Source organism: Capricornis sumatraensis, chromosome 19, assembly GCF_032405125.1.
Source record: "Capricornis sumatraensis isolate serow.1 chromosome 19, serow.2, whole genome shotgun sequence".
Taxonomy (NCBI): domain Eukaryota; kingdom Metazoa; phylum Chordata; class Mammalia; order Artiodactyla; family Bovidae; genus Capricornis; species Capricornis sumatraensis.
The window spans coordinates 39441520-39460839 of NC_091087.1; the positions used below are offsets into that span (position 1 = coordinate 39441520).

The following is a 19320-nucleotide window of genomic DNA, read 5'->3' on the forward strand; positions in this document are numbered from 1 at the left end:
TTCCAAGAATACAGAGCTAAAGTTGAGCCCCAGTTTGTCTGGCTTCAAATCTTCCTACCTCTTTCTACTATCCCAACCTAACGGGTGTCATGGCTGGGCAGGCAGATGGCTCCTAGTGTTGGGCTCTAGGCAACTTGAGCTGGGATTCAGGGCCAGGACTCCAGCTCTGGCAGGCTGTGGGCAGGGCGGTCCCACTTCCAGAGTGACATTTATCTGGAAAGTGTGGCTCAGGGTCTAGGCTTACAGTAATGGATTGAGTGCCCACTGTGTGTTATTGTGCTTCATCCAGATACGAAACTGACGACCAGCCAGAGCTGCTGATACCTGCGGCTGGATGCCTTCTTGTCCTCCTTTCCTGAGTCAGGACTGACCCCTGGGATGGGGTGAGACTGAGGCTGGCCAGCAGGGAACCCCAGCTGTTAGGAGCAGAGAAAGGCAGTGTCAGAAGCCAGACCCATACACCTTTCTCCCACATCCATCCATCTGGGACCAGGGCCAGCCTCCTCATGTCTCTCTGGAGTCCTCCCCTGCCCCTCTGCCTCCAGCCTCTCCCCTCACCCCTGTTCCCCAGAGCTGCCATTGTTTGCCTGATCATTCATGTCTTGCTGCCAAACGAAGGTCCAAAAACATGTTTTGTAACAGCAACCCTTATCTATAGAGGATCTTTGAAACTTCTGGGCCTGGCATTTACAGTGGGCTTCCTGAGCTATTTTTAGCTGTGTTTCTCCTTTCAGATGTGTATCCTGCATGTGTGTCAAACTGTGTGCGTCACACATTGACTCAGGCAATTTCTTCCATCCCTGCCTCCCCTCTCCATTGTTAGTAAGGCAGTTCACTCATTCAGTCCATCCACCTTTTGTTCAGCAGGTATCCCAGGCATCTTGCTCTGCACCCACCATTCCAGGCAGCTTCGCAGACCATATCTCTGACACCTCACCCCTGCTTCTTCCCCTGCTGCATTCAACTGCAAAGCCTTCAAGGGCAGGGGCTGTGTCTTGCCTGTTTTGCAGTCCCACAGTGTCCTGCCTGTGGCAGGGGTTAATAAATGTGTACCACTTGAATGGGACAAACACAGGCTCTGGTGGGAAAGCACTAGAAACACTGGCTTGAGAGGCTAGAGGTTAGTCTCAGCTCTGCCACTTACTAGTGTGGCTCATGGAGAATTACTGTCCTTCTCTGGGCCTCAGGATGCCCACCTGTAAAATGGGACTGCCATCCTGTCCTGGGCACCTTGCTGGGCTGGAGCGGGTGGGAGACGGTGCAGGTGTGGGCTGTTACTACGATGGTCTCTCGCATAGGCAGGGTATGTGTTGACAGTGCAGGGAGAGGACTATGTTTCTCGGAGCCCTTTGGCCATGAGAGCTGAGTTGAGCAAAGACAGCAGGAGGACACTCTCAGGACCCCCAGTCGCCAGCCCAGGAGTTTCAGCAGAGGAAATGGCCAGCAACCTGATACACCTGTCTTTCTGAGGCTGGATGTGATGCTCCAATGCTCCAGGGCGTTCTGCCAGTATCCAGGGAGGTGGGGGCAGGCATGAGCTGTTCTCCAGCCCCAGGCTATCTGTGAAGGGTCTGTAAGCATGGCATCACTTGGCTCATTTGCAGTCCCGTGGTCCTCAAGGCTCCAAGCTGCCTCCAGTAACTTTCAGGGGGGTGATATGTGTAAAGGAAAGTGGAGTTTGAGTTGGGACATTTTATCATCACAGGCTATCTAAGTGGAAAGGGACAGCTGAGCCCTTGGAGTCAGAAGCCTCACTGTCCAGAGAGGAAGCCGAGGCTCACACTGGAGAAGGGACAGGCCGAGGTCACTTTTATAGTCCAGGGGTGGGTTTTGGAGATTGAAACCCAGCCCTGTCGCTTAATCCTGTAAGAGCTTGAGCAAATTGTGACTCTAAGGTTCAGTTTCTATAAATGTTAATGTGTGTGTGTTAGTTGCTCAGTTGTGTCCAACTCTTTGTGACCACATGGACTGCAGCCCAGCAGGCTCCTCTGTCCATGGGATTCTCCAGGCAAGGATACTAGAGTGGATTGCCATTCCCTTCTCCAGGAAATCTTTCCGACTCAGGGATAGAACCCAGGTCTCCTGCATTATAGGCAGATTCTTTACGGTCTCAGCCACTGGGGAAGCTCATACATATTAATGAGAGTTTCCAATGCTAATATGGCACACCTGTGAGGATTGGAGGGAATGGTGTGTATAAGGTGCCAGAGGCAGCTCAGGCACGTCTCCAACCCCCTGGCCCAGGGTCATAGGGATGCTCCCTCCTGGACATCCTGAGCTGCTCAGGGGAAATTCTGCCCTGCTTCTCGGGTGACAAAGCTGTCAAAGGCTTTTGGAGCCAGGGCAGGAGAAGGCAAGTCTAAGATTATGCCAGTCAGGAGACTGATTCTGAGGAAGTGAGCATCTTGGGGCCTGGGCCAGCCTTCCCACCCCTTCCTTTCCTTCATTTGCTCATTCATTCCTTAGAGATGGATTGAGTGTCTACTCAACAATGGATTCTGTCTGGCTGCTGCTCCACCAGGGAGGAAGAAAACCAACTGCTCCCTGTCTGAAACCCTCATGGTCCAGTGGGGAGAGAGACGAAGCAAGGAGACACCACGAGAGTGGGAATTGCTTTAGAGTCTGCACGGGGTAGGGGACACGGAAGAAGTGGAGCTGCGGAAAGCTCGCACTTTCTTTATTCTCATTTTAATTGCAGAGCAAGTTTACATGGTTGAGATCAAGCTGTATAATTTTATAACCTGCTATTTTCATTTGGCGTTAGTCATAAATGTTTTCTCCATGTGATTATTAAACTCTTTATAAATATTTTCAATGGCTGCAGCATATTTTCAGCAGAGCAACACCATAATTTAATTAGGCTTAGACATGTAGATTGGGGGATTTTTTCCCCCTATGATACATAATACTTTTACAAACATCTTTGTACATAAATTGTTTCCCATGTTTCTTGTTATTTCCTCCGGGTAGTTTTCGAATTCCTGGACACAGTGTATCAAATTTTAAAAATTCCTCAGTAATTCCTTGATATTTACTGCCAAGTGTCTTTCTGAATTGGTTTTTCTGGGGCCCCCTAGAGAGGCTGCTGTAGCGCTGGCCAGACTTAAGTCTGTGTAGAGGTAGGAGGTTATAGTAGAAAGATAGGTTGGGGATGGGGATCAGAATATACAGACTTGGGAGTCCAGTCCCAGACCCTTAACTTCCTCATCCTGTACAGTTCTCCTGTGACAGGGGTGATGACACTCTCCTTGAGTTGCTTTCTGAGGACGAAAAGTGCAGAGCTCAGCTCAGCTCGGCGTCTGACACAGAGTAGGAGCATAGTAATGGTGACTACCACAGATGACAGTGTCCTGGTCGGGACTGGGAGGACCCAGTGCCCTCTGGAAGCAGAGGCTGCAGGGTGAGGCCTCAGCTCCAGCTTCCACCAGCCCAGGCACAAGTCCTCCTACACTGGCCAAGCCAGAGGCCCCAGCAGCCCGGCAGGCAACGGAGCAGAAGGAAGGGGCCAGAGAAAGTGAACAAAAGGCTCTGGGGGCAAACAGAGGGAGGAAGTGATTTCCAGGCTGACTGAGGAGGGGAGTGGGAAGGAGAGAAGCGGGAAGAGGGGCCATAGGAAAAGGCAGGACCAAGGGCATGAGAAACGAAGCAAAGTGCTGGTTCTATACTGGAAAGTAAGGTGAATCCAGGTACTAACCAGGAGCACCCAGGCGGTCCCAAGGCCAGGGCTGGGCTCTGACAGGCTGCCCACACCTGGTTCCATGACTAGCTCATTTGACCCTTTCCTGGCTCTGGCAGGCCCACCTGCAGAAATCTCTGGGGTCCTTCTATCTCTGACATCCTCTGGGCAGGCAGCTCCCTGGAGAGATGAATGACTCCCCATCTGGTCCTCTAAGTTTAAATCTACCAGACAATTTCTCTGGTGCAAACAGGAGACAGAACTGCTCCGGGTCTCTTGTACCAAAGGGAAGACTTTTCTGGAGGATTATTGGAAATGGGAAGTGCAGAGCTCAGAGGAAAAGGACTTACTCAGAGAGAGTGACCACGGGGCGCAGTGGACAGGGGAGCCCTGAGGCAGGCTGGAGGAGAATTAGAAAATGGTGCCTACTTTGGAGGGTGAAGTCCCGTGTCATACTGCTTGTCTACAGAAGCAAGCTCTGGTTTTCAGCCCTCACTCATCCCCTTGGCTGAACCTTCTTGTGTGACAGTTTGTATTCTGCACAAGCAGACCCTGAGGCAGAGTTTGGAGCACGTGATGTTTATTAGAGATTCACACCTGTTGAAAGGAAGGGGAAGAAGGCAGGACGGGGCAGAGGAAAAGTCAACCTGTGTGTTTCAGGCTCAGTCAAGTTCAGCAAACACAGCACCAGCTCATCAGAGTTGTCCAAGCATATGATCTCAGTGGAGGGGTCTTTATCCTTTTGCCAATAGTCATGCCAGGAAAGGTGTGACCTCAGGTAAGGCAGCCCCCTGCAACTGAGAAGGAAGGAATTGACAGCTGGAGACTCTGTGCTGGGCACTCTCCCTGCAGCGGGGCAGCAGGTCCTTTGGGAGGGGACCTGGGCTTCACGCCTTTCACGTCTTAAGCAGTGAACCACCTACTCGACTGTACATGGCAGCCCTGTGGAGAGAAATTTCAGAGGTCACAAACCTGTGCCTTCTCTAGATGCTTTGAAAAGTGTGGATGAGGGGGGGAAAAAAGTGACAGATCATTGTCTTTGTACTAAGGGAGTCCCGTCAGGAGAGTCACGTCCCCTGACCACGATGGCTCCTGACTTTCTTGCCTGGCAGTTTCGAAATGTCCGGGTTGTTGCATCTCACCACTTCCTCCCCTTCCCCAGCACCAGCTCCTGGGCCTTGTCATATGCTTTCTGCTGGGAAAGGGTGTCAGATTGTTGTTCTGTTTGTCTCCTCTTCAGCGTTCTGTGTGATCTGGCCACAAGTTCTTGACTTTCGGTACTGAGAAGGCAGCCCTAGAAAGAGGCATGATCTTCATGGGAAGAAGGGAGATGGAACCCTCTGGCTCTAAGACCTTCGGTGGTCCCTCAGTGCTCCTAGCTTGCAGTCCAGACCCTCCACCTGGTATGCAACACCTGCATGAGCTGCCCTGCCTCTTCCCAGCCTGGCACACAGCACCACTGAATGAATGGAAGTGCTTATTGTCATTAATAGTGATGATGATGATAATAATAATAAAAGAATTCATGTTTCTCTAGGCTCCTCCAAACCGCAGCCATCCATCATTCAGGGCTCAGATCAGCAATGACCTGAAACTTCTCAGCTCATCTATTCATACAAAATCATGACTCCTTAAAAATCTACTCCACCCATTTTGGGGAGACAAAGGTAAAGAGCAGTGAGTTCAGAGCAAACCTTCAGGGATTTCCCTGGCTATCCAGTAGTTAAAACTTCGCCTTCCAGCACAGAGGGTGCAGGTTCCATTACTAGTGGGGAAGCTAAGATCCCACATGCCTTGAGGCCAAAAAAACCAGAACATTAAACACAAACAATATTGTAACAAATTCAATAAAGACTTTAAAAATAAAAAGAGCAAAACTTTGGACTCACTATTGAAAACAACCAGGGATCCTTGGAGAAACCTTGATTCTAGAGCTAGGGGCAGGTAAGTAAGAAGTACTCAAAAACAAATAGCGTCATATGAAAAGGAAACAGAAACTGCTCTAATCTGGGACAGTCTGAGCATCAACATAGATAACAGTAATAACAGATTATAACCTATTGAAATAGAAATTCCTGAGTCTTCATTAATATAAATGAATAGATAAATGAGGAAAAGGGAACACTTCTGTTCAGTAGGATGCCAACTAATAAATATAGATGGAAGGGTGGAGTCAGAAAATTGTCAGTGGATGTCAAAACAAGCAGGCAAAGCTGTGATGAAGAACAGATACATATATTTACATAGCCTCAAAATTTTCTCTATAAGATACTCATTAAACATGAAAGGGAAAACTGGTGGACACCACCCAAATCAAGTGACCAAAGTTAACATCACCAACAACAAGTTGACCTCATGTGCCTCCTGATACGAGGCACTGAGAAGAACACAAAAGTACTTATGTGGTGTTCCTGTCATACGAAGTGTGTGATCTGAATGTAATCACGAGGGAAGAACCAGATCCAAACCCAAATGGAGAGACATTCTACAAAATGAGCAGCCTGCCGTTTTCCCCAGTATCAGTGTCATGAATGTCAAGGGAAGACAGAGGAACTGTCAGAGATGGAAGGAGACCAGGAGGGAAGCATAGACTTAAGGGGCATTACGACCAATGGAATCAAAGGTGACTGAGGAGACGGACTAGACAAGAACATTGTACAGCGTTCAGTTTCTTGGTTTTGAAACTTGTGCTGTGGTTATGTAAGAGAATGTCCTTGTTCACAGGAAATACGCACTGAAGAATTTAGGGGTAAAGGGTTCCATGTCTCTAGCTTACTCAGATAATATCTACTTCATTACTAAGCATATGTAATCAGTTCAGTTCAGTTCAGTTCAGTCACTCAGTCGTGTCCAACTCTTTGCAACCCCATGAATCACAGCACTCCAGGCCTCCCTGTCCATCATGAACTCCCGGAGTTCACTCAGACTCACATCCATCGAATCAGTGATGCCATCCAGCCATCTCATCCTCTGTCGTCCCCTTCTCCTCCTGCCCCCAATCCCTCCCAGCATCAGAGTCTCTTCCAATGAGTCAACTCTTTGCATGAGGTGGTCAAAGTATTGGAGTTTCAGCTTTAGCATCAGTCCTTCCAAAGAACACCCAGGGCTGGTCTCCTTTAGGATGGACTGATTGGATCTCCTGGCAGTCCAAGGGACTCTCAAGAGTCTTCTCCAACACCACAATTCAAAAGCATCAATTCTTCGGCACTCAGCTTTCTTCACAGTCCAACTTTCACATCCACACATGACCACTGGAAAAACCATAGCCTTGACTAGACGGACCTTTGCTGGCAAAGTAATATCTCTGCTTTTGAATATGCTATCTAGGTTGGTCATAACTTTCCTTCCAAGGAGTAAGTGTCTTTTGATTTCATGGCTGCAATCACCATCTGCAGTGATTTTGGAGCCCCAGAAAATAAAGTCTGACACTGTTTCCACTGTTTCCCCATCTATTTCCCATGAAGTGATGGGACCAGATGCCATGATCTTCGTTTTCTGAATGCTGAGCTTTAAGCCAACTTTTTCCTTCTCCTCTTTCACTTTCGTCAAGAGGCTTTTTAGTTCCTCTTCACTTTCTGCCATAAGGGTGGTGTCATCTGCATATCTGTGTAAGTACAGAGAGAGATATAATAAAGAATTGTGGTAAAAATGTAAATGATCTGCTGAATCTGGGGAAAGAGGATGAGAGTTCCTTGTACTCTTTTTAAACTATGTCAAAATAAAACGTAAAAATTAAAAAATATATATGAGAACACATGTCTTTCAGAGATATCTGGAAAGGGGTGCTGCTGAGGACAAGGCTTGGGAAGAAACTCAAGAGCTGGGCCCCGGCTCCCCAAGAACGTGGGGTTTCGCCGTCTGATGAGAGTCTATTGTCATGCCCTCCACACTGCTCAGGCCACCAGCCACTCCTGGGCTTTGTTCTGCTGTCTGAAGTCCTGGGAGTACATCTTCTCCAGTCACTCCCTGGGAGGACAGCCCCTTAGCAGTAACAATGCCAGGTCTGAAATGCTGTCATCGCCGTGGGCTGACAGGCCTCTGTGCACGGGAGCAGAGCTGGATGACCTCATGTGCTTAAGTACTGGGCGAGGCATGTTAGAAACATCTTGTATAAATTTTGGAGCAACCCTGTTAAATACATAGGCTCATCATCCCCTTGTTCCCGACGAGGAACTTTGTCGGTGAGGTGAGGCTGGAGCCAGGATTCAAATCCTGTTCTTCGGTCTCCAAGCCGAGCGCTCTCCCCACCGCCCACCCCTCAGCTGGACGCGCCCAGTCGCCCCTGCTTCCACGCCTTGGCGTACGCTGTCTCCTTTGCTGCATCCGTGCTCCCTTCCCCATTTCTCAACTTACTGATTTTCTGGCCCAGACAAGACTGAAGTCAAGGTCTCCTGCCTTTGAATGCCAGGATCTCAGTAATAATTAAACCGCAGCTGGGCCAAAATCAAGCTTTGCCTTACTGTGAGCAAAGATACTTTCTGACCAAATGAAGACCAGCCCAACTGGGAAGAGGATTTTGAAAAACTGTTGATGCTCTTTTTTGAGACAGCTGCCGTTATGGAAAACACAAACCAAAACAGGCTAGAAAGGACCAGAGCAGGAATGGGGGGTGAGAGGTGATTAGACCCTGCCTTCTCTGTTATTAAAAAGAATCCGATCAGTGGTTCTGTCCTGCTGGGCCTGTTTCCCTATCTGTAAAATGGAGCAGTAGGGAATGAGAGGAGTTCCCTTCCAAGCGTGTGCGTCTAACTCACAGACGGTGACTAGAAACTGTGACAGATTCCCTGCCCCTACCCAGTCAGTAAGTCTAAGCTGAGATCTGGCCTTATGATTTTTAACCAAGTCCCACAGGTCTTCTGATAGGCCCCCTTCTTGCCATGTGAGACCCTCAAGAGGGTCTCTGCGGGCCCTTCCACCTCTGCATTCCTCCACCCTCTGACTGGTGAGCTGGCGATGGTGGTTCTCAGCCTTCACCGAAGGAGCCCTTCCCCCACATCTGCAGGGCTGGGTGGGGGGTCCTGGTGACCCTGCTGGCCACCTGCTGGCCACTTAGCACTTCTGTGATGTCTTCTAAGCCTTCCGGCCAGCAACACCTGGCTTCTGAAGAATGATGATGACTGGAAACTTAGAGTCACACCCTGGTGGCTGCAAATTAGTAAATCTGAAAGCTCCTTGTCAACTCTGAAGAGCTGCATGAGTGGGAAGAAGCTTTATCTTTTTGCAATTGCTTCTCTGGGGAAAACTGAAAAGTAGAATCGATAGCACATCCTAAGGGCCACAGGCCACATCCACGGGCCCCTCTGCAAAGATCTGGGGCCAGGATGTTCCCAGGTGTCAGACAGGCCATCTGGGAGCCCCGCTGCCACCGCGCAGGGCCCCTGGTCCCTGAACTTCCTCCCCAGCTGCTGACTTCCCCTCACTCCCCTCCCTCTTCATCAGGCTTCGGCCCCAGACTCTGCCCTGGCCCCTCACCTCTAGCCCTACTCTCTAGGAAGGAAAGACTCCACTCAGGGTGGGACTCTAGCTCAAGTGGTAGAGAATCTTCCTGTCATGCAGGAGACACAAGAGATGTGGGTTCAATCCCTGGGTCGGGAAAATCCCCTGGAGCAGGAACTGGCAACCCACTCCAGTATTCTTGCCTGGAAAATGCCATGGACAGAGGAGCCTGGCAGGCTACAGTCCATGGGGTTGCAGAGTTGGACACGACTGAGCATGCACACACTGACAAGTTAGCTGAACTCTCTGAACCTCAGCTTCCTTATCTGCTGGATGGCATGAGGTCTCAGGCGTGTGTGCTTAGCACACAGCTCTGTGTGCTGAGACCCCAGCAGGCCTTGGCTGTCATTCTGGAGACTCCTTGCTGACTGGTCACACCAGCCAGCTCCTTCTGGCTACTCAGGCCCCAGCTCCCCTCCTGAGGGGGGACTCCCCTCTCTCCTGCACCCACCGCTGTTCTGCAGTCAGCACATTTCCCTACCTGGGCTTCCTCCCCCATCAGACAGGCAGGAGCTCTGCCTTGTTTGTTTCCACGTCCCAAGATGGGAAGGCTCAGGAAATGCCGGTGGGTGCTCTGCTGCTGGGTTTGTTCCATTCCGGGGCAGGGTAGCTACGGTTGAGTGCGGGGGCCCCAGCATGGTGGACATGTGCCTCTGGCCAACTGGAGGAGCCTGACGCATTTCCCCTAGGAACAGTGGGCCGTGGTGCTTGGGTACAGGAACAGTCCAATTCAACCATGGGGCGAGCAGGCACCCCACAGCCATGCCATCATCATGGCAGTGTGCTCTGCTTCTCCAGGAAGGAAAGGTATGTGTGTCACCTGGCCTGCCTGGACAGTGGCAGATATTATCAAGACAACAGTGAGAAAAGCAAATGTGAAAGTGTTAGTCACTCAGTCATGTCTGGCTCTACGACCCCATGGGCTGTACACCGTCAGGCTCTTCTGTCCATGGGATTCTCCAGACGAGAATACTGGAGCAGGTAGCCATTTCCTTCTCCAGAGGATCTTCCTGACCCAGAGTTAGAATCCAGGTCTCCTGAACTGCAGGCAGAGAGGGGCAAGACAAATGCCCCTTAGACCACTGGTGATGCTATTTCTGAATAAAATTCATGGTAAGGGCCTTCTGAGTGCCTAAAGTCACCAAGGAGCTTTGAGATGCTCCTTTCTACAATGCCTTCCGTTTTCTAGAAGGCTCCAACCTATTGCTCAAGATTCTTCCTGTTTGAGATGAGGTTGAATCGTAGGCTGGGGTCAGATCATGCAGTATCTACAGGCCATGTAAGGCCAATGACTGTTGTTCAAAGAACATTGAGAAATCATAGCTAAGGTGACCATGGAAAGTATATGATCTAATTTGGTCTGAAAATGTCATCCTGATGTGTGGAGAACAGGCGGTAGTGAGCAGGGTTTCCCACAAGGATGTACATCTTGAAACCCTTTATAACGCTATCTTTGGATTTCTGTTTTTAAGTGAAGTCTGATGGGACAATGAGGCATGGATTCAGGGCTTGGAGCCTCGGCTCATGCATGGCCCCATCTCCTACCACCTCCCCTGATGGGTTCTCAGCTTTCCCCTCCCCACTCCTGCCTAGCCACCACTGTCACCCTCTGCCCGCAGCAGGGCCTGGGCATAGGAGTGGGGAGGCTCAGTGTTGCCTGGCAGCATTTCAGGACAGGGCATGGCAGTCCCTGCACTGAGCTGATGGCACCGTGGCACATTCGGCAGGTGACTCAGGTCTCCTGCCCACTCCTGACCCATGTACCGAGGGCATCCTGGTATGAGCTTGCAGTAGTCTTGGGGATCTCCCTCTACCATGAGAAAGGAAGATGCCTGGCTTGACTTCCCTGCCCCCAGCCAGAGAATGTAGTCTGGTGACTGGCAGGAGGGGAAACCCAGCAGCTGGTGGATTTCCTCTGAAAGTGAGTCAAGAGACAGAGGGCACTTGTCCCTCAAGTGTTCCCATGCCCAACAGGGTGCAACATTAAATAGCAAATGAAGCAAGTTGACAGAACATGGGAAAGGGAAAGACTATATTTTAGAAACTTTAATGGCAATTTGTCCCTTGCCTTGTTAATAAGAGGCCCCACACTTTCATTTTGCATTGATGCTGCAAATGACATAGCTGATCCTGGCAGAGAGCCATCAGTGAGATCAAGCATGTAAAATACATGCAGACCCTGCAGGCAGTAATACTCCCTTGATGCTGGCTCGTATTATTGTTTTTGTTGTTTATTTGGCTCAAGAGGATGGATGAACTGGCTTCAGGAGCCAAACCCCTCCAAGGGGCAATGTTGTAATAACTGATTTTGCACTTTGTTCTCAATCCATGGACCTACTACTTCTTGAGTTTGAGTTCCTCAAGGAAATGTATTCAAATGTCATGCAAAATAGGATGGGGCTCAGCCTTCATGGAGGGACTCCCTCCTTAAATAGGAGCAAAGTCTGGCTTCAAGCACAGCTGCCTGGACCTCAAGGTGAATGGTGTTTTGATGCAACTGTGGTTATGATTTTCAAGACTGGATTCCCTTCCCCAGGGAAACTGGTGATGAAGGGAGGCCTGAGAGCAGTTCCTTTTCTTCTCAGAGGCACTCAGATGTCTCCCTCCTTCTCCTCTGTCTCCGTAATATCCCACCAGTCCATGCCTTCCTCCTGGCCTGCCCACCTAGGGCTCAGTCCTCTCTCAGAGTTATTATAACACCCTCTTCTGGTCTCACTCTCTCCCAACCACTTCCCATCTGGAGAGATCTTTCTAGAACCCATAAGTGGGTCCTCCAGGGCAGAGACCAGTCTGTGTCCTCTCTGAGCCCGTCCCAGCAGGACCTGCCAGGAATTGGTACCTAGCAGTGTCTGTGGACCTGATGGACAGAGGGCTGTGGTGGCCACAGTGGCTGGCTCTCAACATTCCCATCACCCCAATCAAGACATCCCCTTCCTGAGGCCGGTGATGGCCATACCTGTGCATGTGATTCTGTCTCATTCTGGCCAATGAGACGTGAAGGGAGGTCTCCTCGGAGCCTGGGCAGGGAGGACTTTGAAGAAAATGAGACAACAGGAGAGGAATCACTTTTCTTCCTCTGTGGCTGTGTGTGCGGTCATAGACCAGAGCCATTGGAGCTGGAGAAGGGAGACAGTTCAGTTAGTTGCTCAGTCGTGTCCAACTCTTTGAGGCACAGTAAGTTAAGGGAGACAGTAAATGAGAAGAATCACAGAGAAACTGAGCCGGGGCCCTAATGAATTTCACCCAGGCCATGCTGCCTCCAGACCCCTTGTATGGATGATGACACATGTTGTCCACATCAGACCCTCTGGTTTTATGTTCCTTGGGGCCAAAGCATCCTTAGGCGGTGCAACTAACAAAGGGAAATTGGACGATGATCATGCGCCAGGGCTGTACTCTCATCCAATAGAGCCATCAGCCCCAACAGCCTCCCTGGACTCACCTTTCCCAGCTCTGGATCAGAGTGAGAAGTTCTGGAGGCAGAATTGGAGAAAGGAAGGATGAAACTCACTGTTAAGAGAGGTTGCTGGTAACAGACACGAGGGGACATTAAGACACGGGCTTTGGCATCAGAAAACCTGAGTCAAAGCCCAACACTCTATATACCGACTGTGAGGTATTGAATGAATCAGATAAACTCTTTCTTTTCTCTTTTTTGATTTTTTGGCCATACCCTGCTGATCTTAGTTTCCTGACCAGGGGTCAAACCCATGCCTCCTGCATTGGAAGGGGCAGGCTTAACCACTGGACCACCAGGCAAGCTCCAAGTCACGTGAATTCTTTAATCTTTGGTTTGCTTCTCTGTGAGGTGAGGATGATAAGGGAGGACTAAATGAGGTAGTCGGCGTGAAAGGCTTAATGATGCCCCCGGTACTAAGCAAGTGTAAACCAAAGCAGAGTTGGCTACTGGCCACCGAGGTGGCCAAGCCTCAGTGGGGAGTTGAGGGGGGAGGAGGAAGGCCTCTCTGCAGCAGAGCACTTTAGAGTCTCTTTAGAATCCTCCTATTACTTCCTTCCCTAATTGCTTCAGCCCACAACCTGCAAGGCCATCCCTCTGGGGCTGCCCCAGGGCAGCTGGCACAGGAAGGTCTCAAGTGTGCAAGCTTTGTGGCAGGCCTTGAGGGAAGGGAGGATTTGTGCAGGGAAGGAAAATGAAGGAAGGCATGTCAGGAGGGAGTCTGGGGAGCAGAGAGAGGCAAAGATGTGGAGGTAGGGGTAGAGAGGGCACCTTTGTGCGGAAGGAAGAGGGCTATTTTGAGCAGAAATTTATGAGGGGTGATGGGAAGAGTCCCTGGAGAGGCAGGGGAGAGAGCCTGACTTGAAGTTTCCTGCTAATAAGAGGGTGTGTGTGTGCTCAGTGGCTAAGTCGTGTCTGACTCTTTGTGACCCCAGGGACAGTAGCCCACCAGGCTCCTCTGGCCATTCGTTTTTCCAGACAAGGGTAATGGAGCAGATTGCCATTTCCTCCTCCATGGGAATAAGAGGGCAAGAGCCTGAGGGTTTCTTGTTTGTCTCCAGAACCAGAAGCATCACTCCATTTGATAGATGGAAACCTGAGGCCAGGGAGGCTGAGTCGGAGCTATCAGAGGTGGTGATGCCATTGGTATGAGATTCAGCCTCAGCCTTTGGCCTTCGGCATTCAAGGTGATATTGACGTCAGCTGTCTTCAGCTACAAGCAACAAAAAATCCAACTGGGGTGCTTTCAATGCTGGAGATGTTTATTAACTAGATCCTAAGGATTCTGGGCTTCCCTTGTGGCTCGGCTGGTAAATAATCCGCCTGCAATGCGGGATATCTGGGTTCAACCCCTGGGGTAGGAAGATCCCCTGCAGGAGAGCTTGGCAACCTACTCCAGTATTTTTGCCTGGAGAATCCCCATGGACAAAGGAGCCTGGCGGCTATGGTCCATGGCTGGGACACGACCGAGTGACTGACACACACACAAGGATTCTGGAGGTAGGGGGCTACCCCCATAGCCTCTGCTCTGCAGCTCTCCCCAACGAGTTCTCTCTTGGGTGGTTATTTCAGAGGTGTGGGTGTGCCCCAACTCTAACCCCAGGCTCACATAGCTAGCACTTGGGAGCTTAGGTCTCTCCTGCGGCAGCTCTCCTCTGTCTGATCACCACAGTCAGTGGTAAGGGAGGCATTGCTGAGGGTGGTGATTTGTGGACGATCCTGATTCACCCCTTCTTGCCAACACATCCCGGGCTCCGGCCCCCCCTGCCGGCATCTTCTGCTGAGTAGGCAGGCCCTTCCTTCCCAGGTGTCTGGGGCTCCAGTCCAAGGCTCTTCCCAAGGTAATACCAGACACACAGAGCGAGCCCCAGCACCTGCCCTACAAAAAACAGAAATTCCAGTAATTCCCTAATCTTTTCCAAAGATTAGGGGTGGCCGACGGGGAAACCAAGGCTTGGAGAGCTGGAGGGTGGATTAAAGTCCTTCTGAAGGGTAGGGCCCAGACAGAACAAAAACAGGGGCCTCCACCTGGATTTTTCAAACTCTCCCATTTATGCCTCTGTAATCCTGTCTCTCCCAGTCCAACAACATTCTTTCAGCCTGAAGACCCCATCTTCAGAGGGGACTTCCTGCCCCAGAGAGGGTCTAATCTGGAGACCTGGAGAAGAGGCAGGCTCCATGAGGCTGTTCTCCATTGGCCTAGCTACCTGCTCCCCCCACCTCCATGCTCTCACCTTCCTCCCACAGCCAGCCCACAGCTATGCCTGCCCCCAGACTGTGACTTCCTCGAGGGCAGGACGCGGACTGGGGCATCGTGCACGCAGCGTTTGATAATGTTCTGGGTTGGGTGAGCCCCTCCCTTCCTGAAGTGGTTTGCCGGTGACCGGTGGAGAGTCTGGGCCCTCTGGACCTGGGCCGGGGTGGGGCTGGCGTGCTGGGTGACAGCACCTGGGTTCCTGCCCTCCTCCTTGCCCACAACTGCAGTGGGCCTCAGGCTCTCTGGGCTTGTGGCTCAGAGAACATTCCCCGCTAGAACATCAGAAGGGGGCAAGTGGAGGCGCGTAGCAGGGTGGCAGGTGGCAGGCGGGGCGGCTCCACTTCCTGTGGGGCGCCGGCCCTGGAGCCTGCCCCGGGGAGGTTGCACAAACCTTCCTGCGGAGGCCCCGGGGACCGCCTCTCCCGCTGGCCACTGCCTCTGCTGACCCGGGGCTGCCCTCCTTGCTCTCAGTCCTGCAGCCTGGACTGAGTCTTCCATCTCCGTGGGGCTGGCGAGGGGCCGGGCCGGACCGTGGGGCCCTTCCTCCCGTCACTGGGCACCAGCCCTTCCTCATTTTGCCACTGATTCTAGCCCCAAACAAAACAGGTTGAGCCCTTTTCTTCCCTCTGGCAGTCTCTGGCTTACGGCTGCCTTCAGAGGCGCTGCAGAGGGCTCCGCCGGCTGGGGAGGGGAGCCCCGGGCCAGCCCTGCCGGGACTGGGACTGTGCGCCTGGCTCCTGGCCCTCGTTCAGCCCTGACCGTGGCAGGAGAGCAAGCTTTGCCGTGGCAGTTGCCTGAGGATGATGCCTCAGCTTCAGTTCAAAGATGCGTTTTGGGTGAGTGAAGACGGCTGTGGGTTTGAGCAAGTGGAGTGTACCTGGGGAGGCCAGCTCAGCTGACGTTTCCTCAGGGCGGTGGGTTGGGGATGTGGCTACCAGAGGGGGGTTTTCTCATAAAAATGATGGCTGATTTTGATCCTTTATTGTCGTGGGGTGAGGGGTGTGACCTGGGCTGTTTCTGAGTTGGAAGTGGACAATGGGGGTCCTCAGTCTGGGGTACTGATTCCTCTGCAAACTTCAGCAAGCAAGGGATGGACATTCTCTGGGGTCCCAGGGCAGATCTTTCCTCTGGGAGACCCCCTCTCCACAGCGGGAGCCTTTTAGGAGCATCTGATACATGGCTGGGACTTGATGAGGACTTGTGTGGTAAAGGAGGAAGGGTCACAGGTCTGGGGACCAGATAGACTTGAATTTGGATTTTGGCTCTGCTATTTAGAGGCTGGACAAGTCATTTTACCTCTCTGAACTTCATTTCTGGCCACCCCTCCCCCCCATCTATATGGTAGAGATAATTAACAAACATGCTAACTGAATGGGAGAGCTAAACGAGGGGATCTAATGTAACAAAATCCCCTGCATCTCGCTGGAGCACCAAACGGGAATCTCTTGCCCTTACCCCACCCCTCTTCACCCCTCTTCCTTGCAGACCTTAGGGGTCCTTCAGGGAGGCAACAGGGCTGGGCAATTCCTTGTTCGCTTTCTTAAATTCAGCACATGTGTAAATCAAGTCTTTTCCTTGTGAAATTCCAGCGCCCAGCTGGCTTGTGGAGGTGAAATTGCTGGCCCCAGGCCACACAGCCTGCAAGCCCCATTTGGACCCCACCACCTTTTTTCCTGCTGTCTCTCAGCCTACCCCTCTGCTTCTCAAGCGCTGACTGTTCCCAGTGGCTCCCAGGGAAAAGCTGAGACCTCTCTGGTTAGAGCTGAGGAACGTGGCTGTCCTGAGGGCACCCCCGCCAGCCGCACAGAGGATACTGGCTCTTTGCTCAGTCGGCCTGAACTCAGCCGACAGTCTGGCCTCCCTGGGCCCTTTCCTGGGGCCTCCAGCCAGGAGGACGAGAGCTAACGAGCCAGGTCTTCCTTCCCTTCTGGGCCACGCTCTCCTTGGGGCCCGTGGCCAGAGTCTGAGTGGCTCGCTTCCCGCCTGCTCTAACTGCACAGTAGGCAGAGGGCTGTCTCTCTGGGCCTCCATCTCCCCATCTCTACAGAGAGGGGCCGGGACCAGCCCAGAGAAGCCAGGGAAGCAGACCTGCCTCGGCCCCTTCCAAGCACCAGGCTGGCAGCTGGGACCCATGCGAGGCGGGGGGGGGCAGCCGTCAGCAGGGGATGCGCAGACTGGACAGTGCGTCACTACGTCATTGCTCTGACTTGGAGTGCAGAGCTGGGGAAAAGTTAGGGCTTCCCTGTGGCTCAGATGGCAATGAATCTGCCTGCAAGGCAGGAGACCTGGGTTTGATCCTTGGGTTGGGAAGATCTCCTGGAGAAGGAATTGCCAACCTACTCCAGTGTTCTTGCCTGGAGAATCCCATGGACATTGGAGCCTGGTGGGCTACAGCCCATAGGGTCACAAAAGAGTCAGACATGACTGGGAGACCCACACTTTCACTTGAACATCCAGGTGATTAGCAGCCCATGGCGGGCCAAGCACACCCTGGCTGTATTTGAGTTCCAGGACGTTTGGTCCAGCCCAGAGCCTTTGGTTCCACCCTCCCTAGGACAGAGCTGGCCCGAGGAGCAGCCCCAAGGCAGGATCTGGGCAGGAAGGGGGTAGGTGGTACAGGAGGGAGCAGGGTGTGGTGGCAGCATTCTACCTGCGGCGGCTTCCTGTGCTGCGTCCCGCCACACTCTGTGCTCGCCCCACCTCTGAGTCGCTTGCAAGTTCTCCTCTCCTCTGCTGCTGGCTCTGGGGGCTTGGGGTAGAGGTGCCACTTCCCTAGGGAGGGCCAAAGCAGGGAGGGAAAGGCCAATGCCCCCGGGCTCTGAATCCTAACCTGTGTCCCAGACGCTCAGCCTGGCCCAGGCCACAAGGACCACTAACCCCAGCACTAAAGACGTGTCAGGCACTGTCCTCAGGACTATGCATCTGTTGACTCATTTAAACCCAGGAAGTGGATGCTATTGTGGCACCTATTGTTCACAAGAAGAGGCCAAGGCACAGAGAGCCTCAGTCACTTGCCCAAAGTCACACAGCTGGGTGAAACCTGGACAGGTTGGCCCCAGTGTCAGCTCTCACTCAGGTGCTTCATTACCTCTTTAGCCATAGCGCCCATCACTGGATTTTTGGGTTACGTTGGTGAAGGAGGGAAAAACTCAGTCCTTCCTACCTCCCAGAGAAATCAGATCAGATGGGCTCCACAGAAGTCTTCTGAACCCCAATTTATAGACAAAGCGGTAAAATGGAAAAGACACAGTGATCTAACCGCCGTGCTGGTGTTAGGGACAGGGCTCAGCCTGCCCTTCCCCCTGGCTTTCCCCCACCCCGTGCCCAGGCAATGCCATTAACCACAGCTTGGGAACACGCTGCCTGCAAATGGCTGGTCTGTAGTGGAAGGAAGCCCTGAGCTGAAGGATTGTGTCTAATACTGCAGCATTCCCGTTAACTGGCAGCCTCAACCATCCAAAACACAGGTGAGAGCCAGCCTTGTTCACAGCAGCACTTCATTGTGAGCAGGGAAACAAAAATGGTTTCTGAGGTTCTAAGAGTTTGCATTAAAGCTTGCATACTTTACTCATTTGAGATGCCCTATAGCTTTTAGTTAGGGCCCATGAACTCTGATTTTACCCACAGTTTTAACAAGCTTAGTCATGTGGTTTTGTTGACCTATAGATACAGCAAATGGTAGGTATCTACATGGAATCTGACTGATTAAATATTGGTGGGCCTGACCTGTTAGACCCATTAGGGACAACAGAGGATGAGATGATTGGATAGCATCACTGACTTGATGGACATGAGTTTGAGTAAGCTCTGAGAGTTGGTGATGGACAGGGAAGCCTGGCGTGCTGCAGCCCATGGGATTGCAAGGAGTTGGACATGATTGAGCGACTGAACTGACACTGACCTGTTAGAGACAGTTTCACAGATAGCTGGTAGCCTGATAGTAAGAGAAGAGACAATACCTTATAAAAAGCAGACACAGTGGTTAGAAGTGGTAGAGTTGACCAGTCCTGTCCCTCAATAGGCCTGTATTTGCAATCTTGTCAGTGTGACCATGCAGTATTTATTTATAGCCTACTTCTGTCTGCAGCCTAACGTTCAGGCTTCTTTGGGAGTGAGGCTGGGGTGGGCTAGCCACAGGGGAGGGAAGGGATCATTTGATTTCTGTTAATACACACACAGTGATAAAGAAGATCAGTTTTGCAGGAAGTTTGTGACTGAGCCTCAGAACAGAGGGCTGTCGGAGAGAAAGCTGAGGATAAGAGTACCAGGTGTCCAAGCTGACAGGGCCTTAGAGCTCCTGGAATCTGACTCAGCACCAGGCCAGAGGGGCAGAGAATCCCAGAGAATGCGGGATTACCACTCCTTATCCCAGTATACACAGCTTTCCTTGCAGGGGCTCTGCTCTCAGCAGCAGCCAAAGTGTATTGCAAGAAA

General features: G+C 51.8%; 1 protein-coding gene across 2 annotated transcripts in view; it reads left to right on the plus strand.

Moving 5' to 3' along the window:
- Positions 1 to 15386: 15386 nt before the first annotated feature.
- PSTPIP1 (proline-serine-threonine phosphatase interacting protein 1) overlaps positions 15387 to 19320 on the plus strand; it is a 43110-nt gene continuing 39176 nt past the window's right edge. For both annotated transcript variants that reach the window (XM_068991233.1, XM_068991234.1), the window contains exon 1: positions 15387 to 15722. In XM_068991233.1, the coding sequence (XP_068847334.1) occupies positions 15687 to 15722 (36 nt within the window). In that variant the 5' untranslated portion in view covers positions 15387 to 15686. The remainder of the gene's footprint in view (positions 15723 to 19320) is intronic.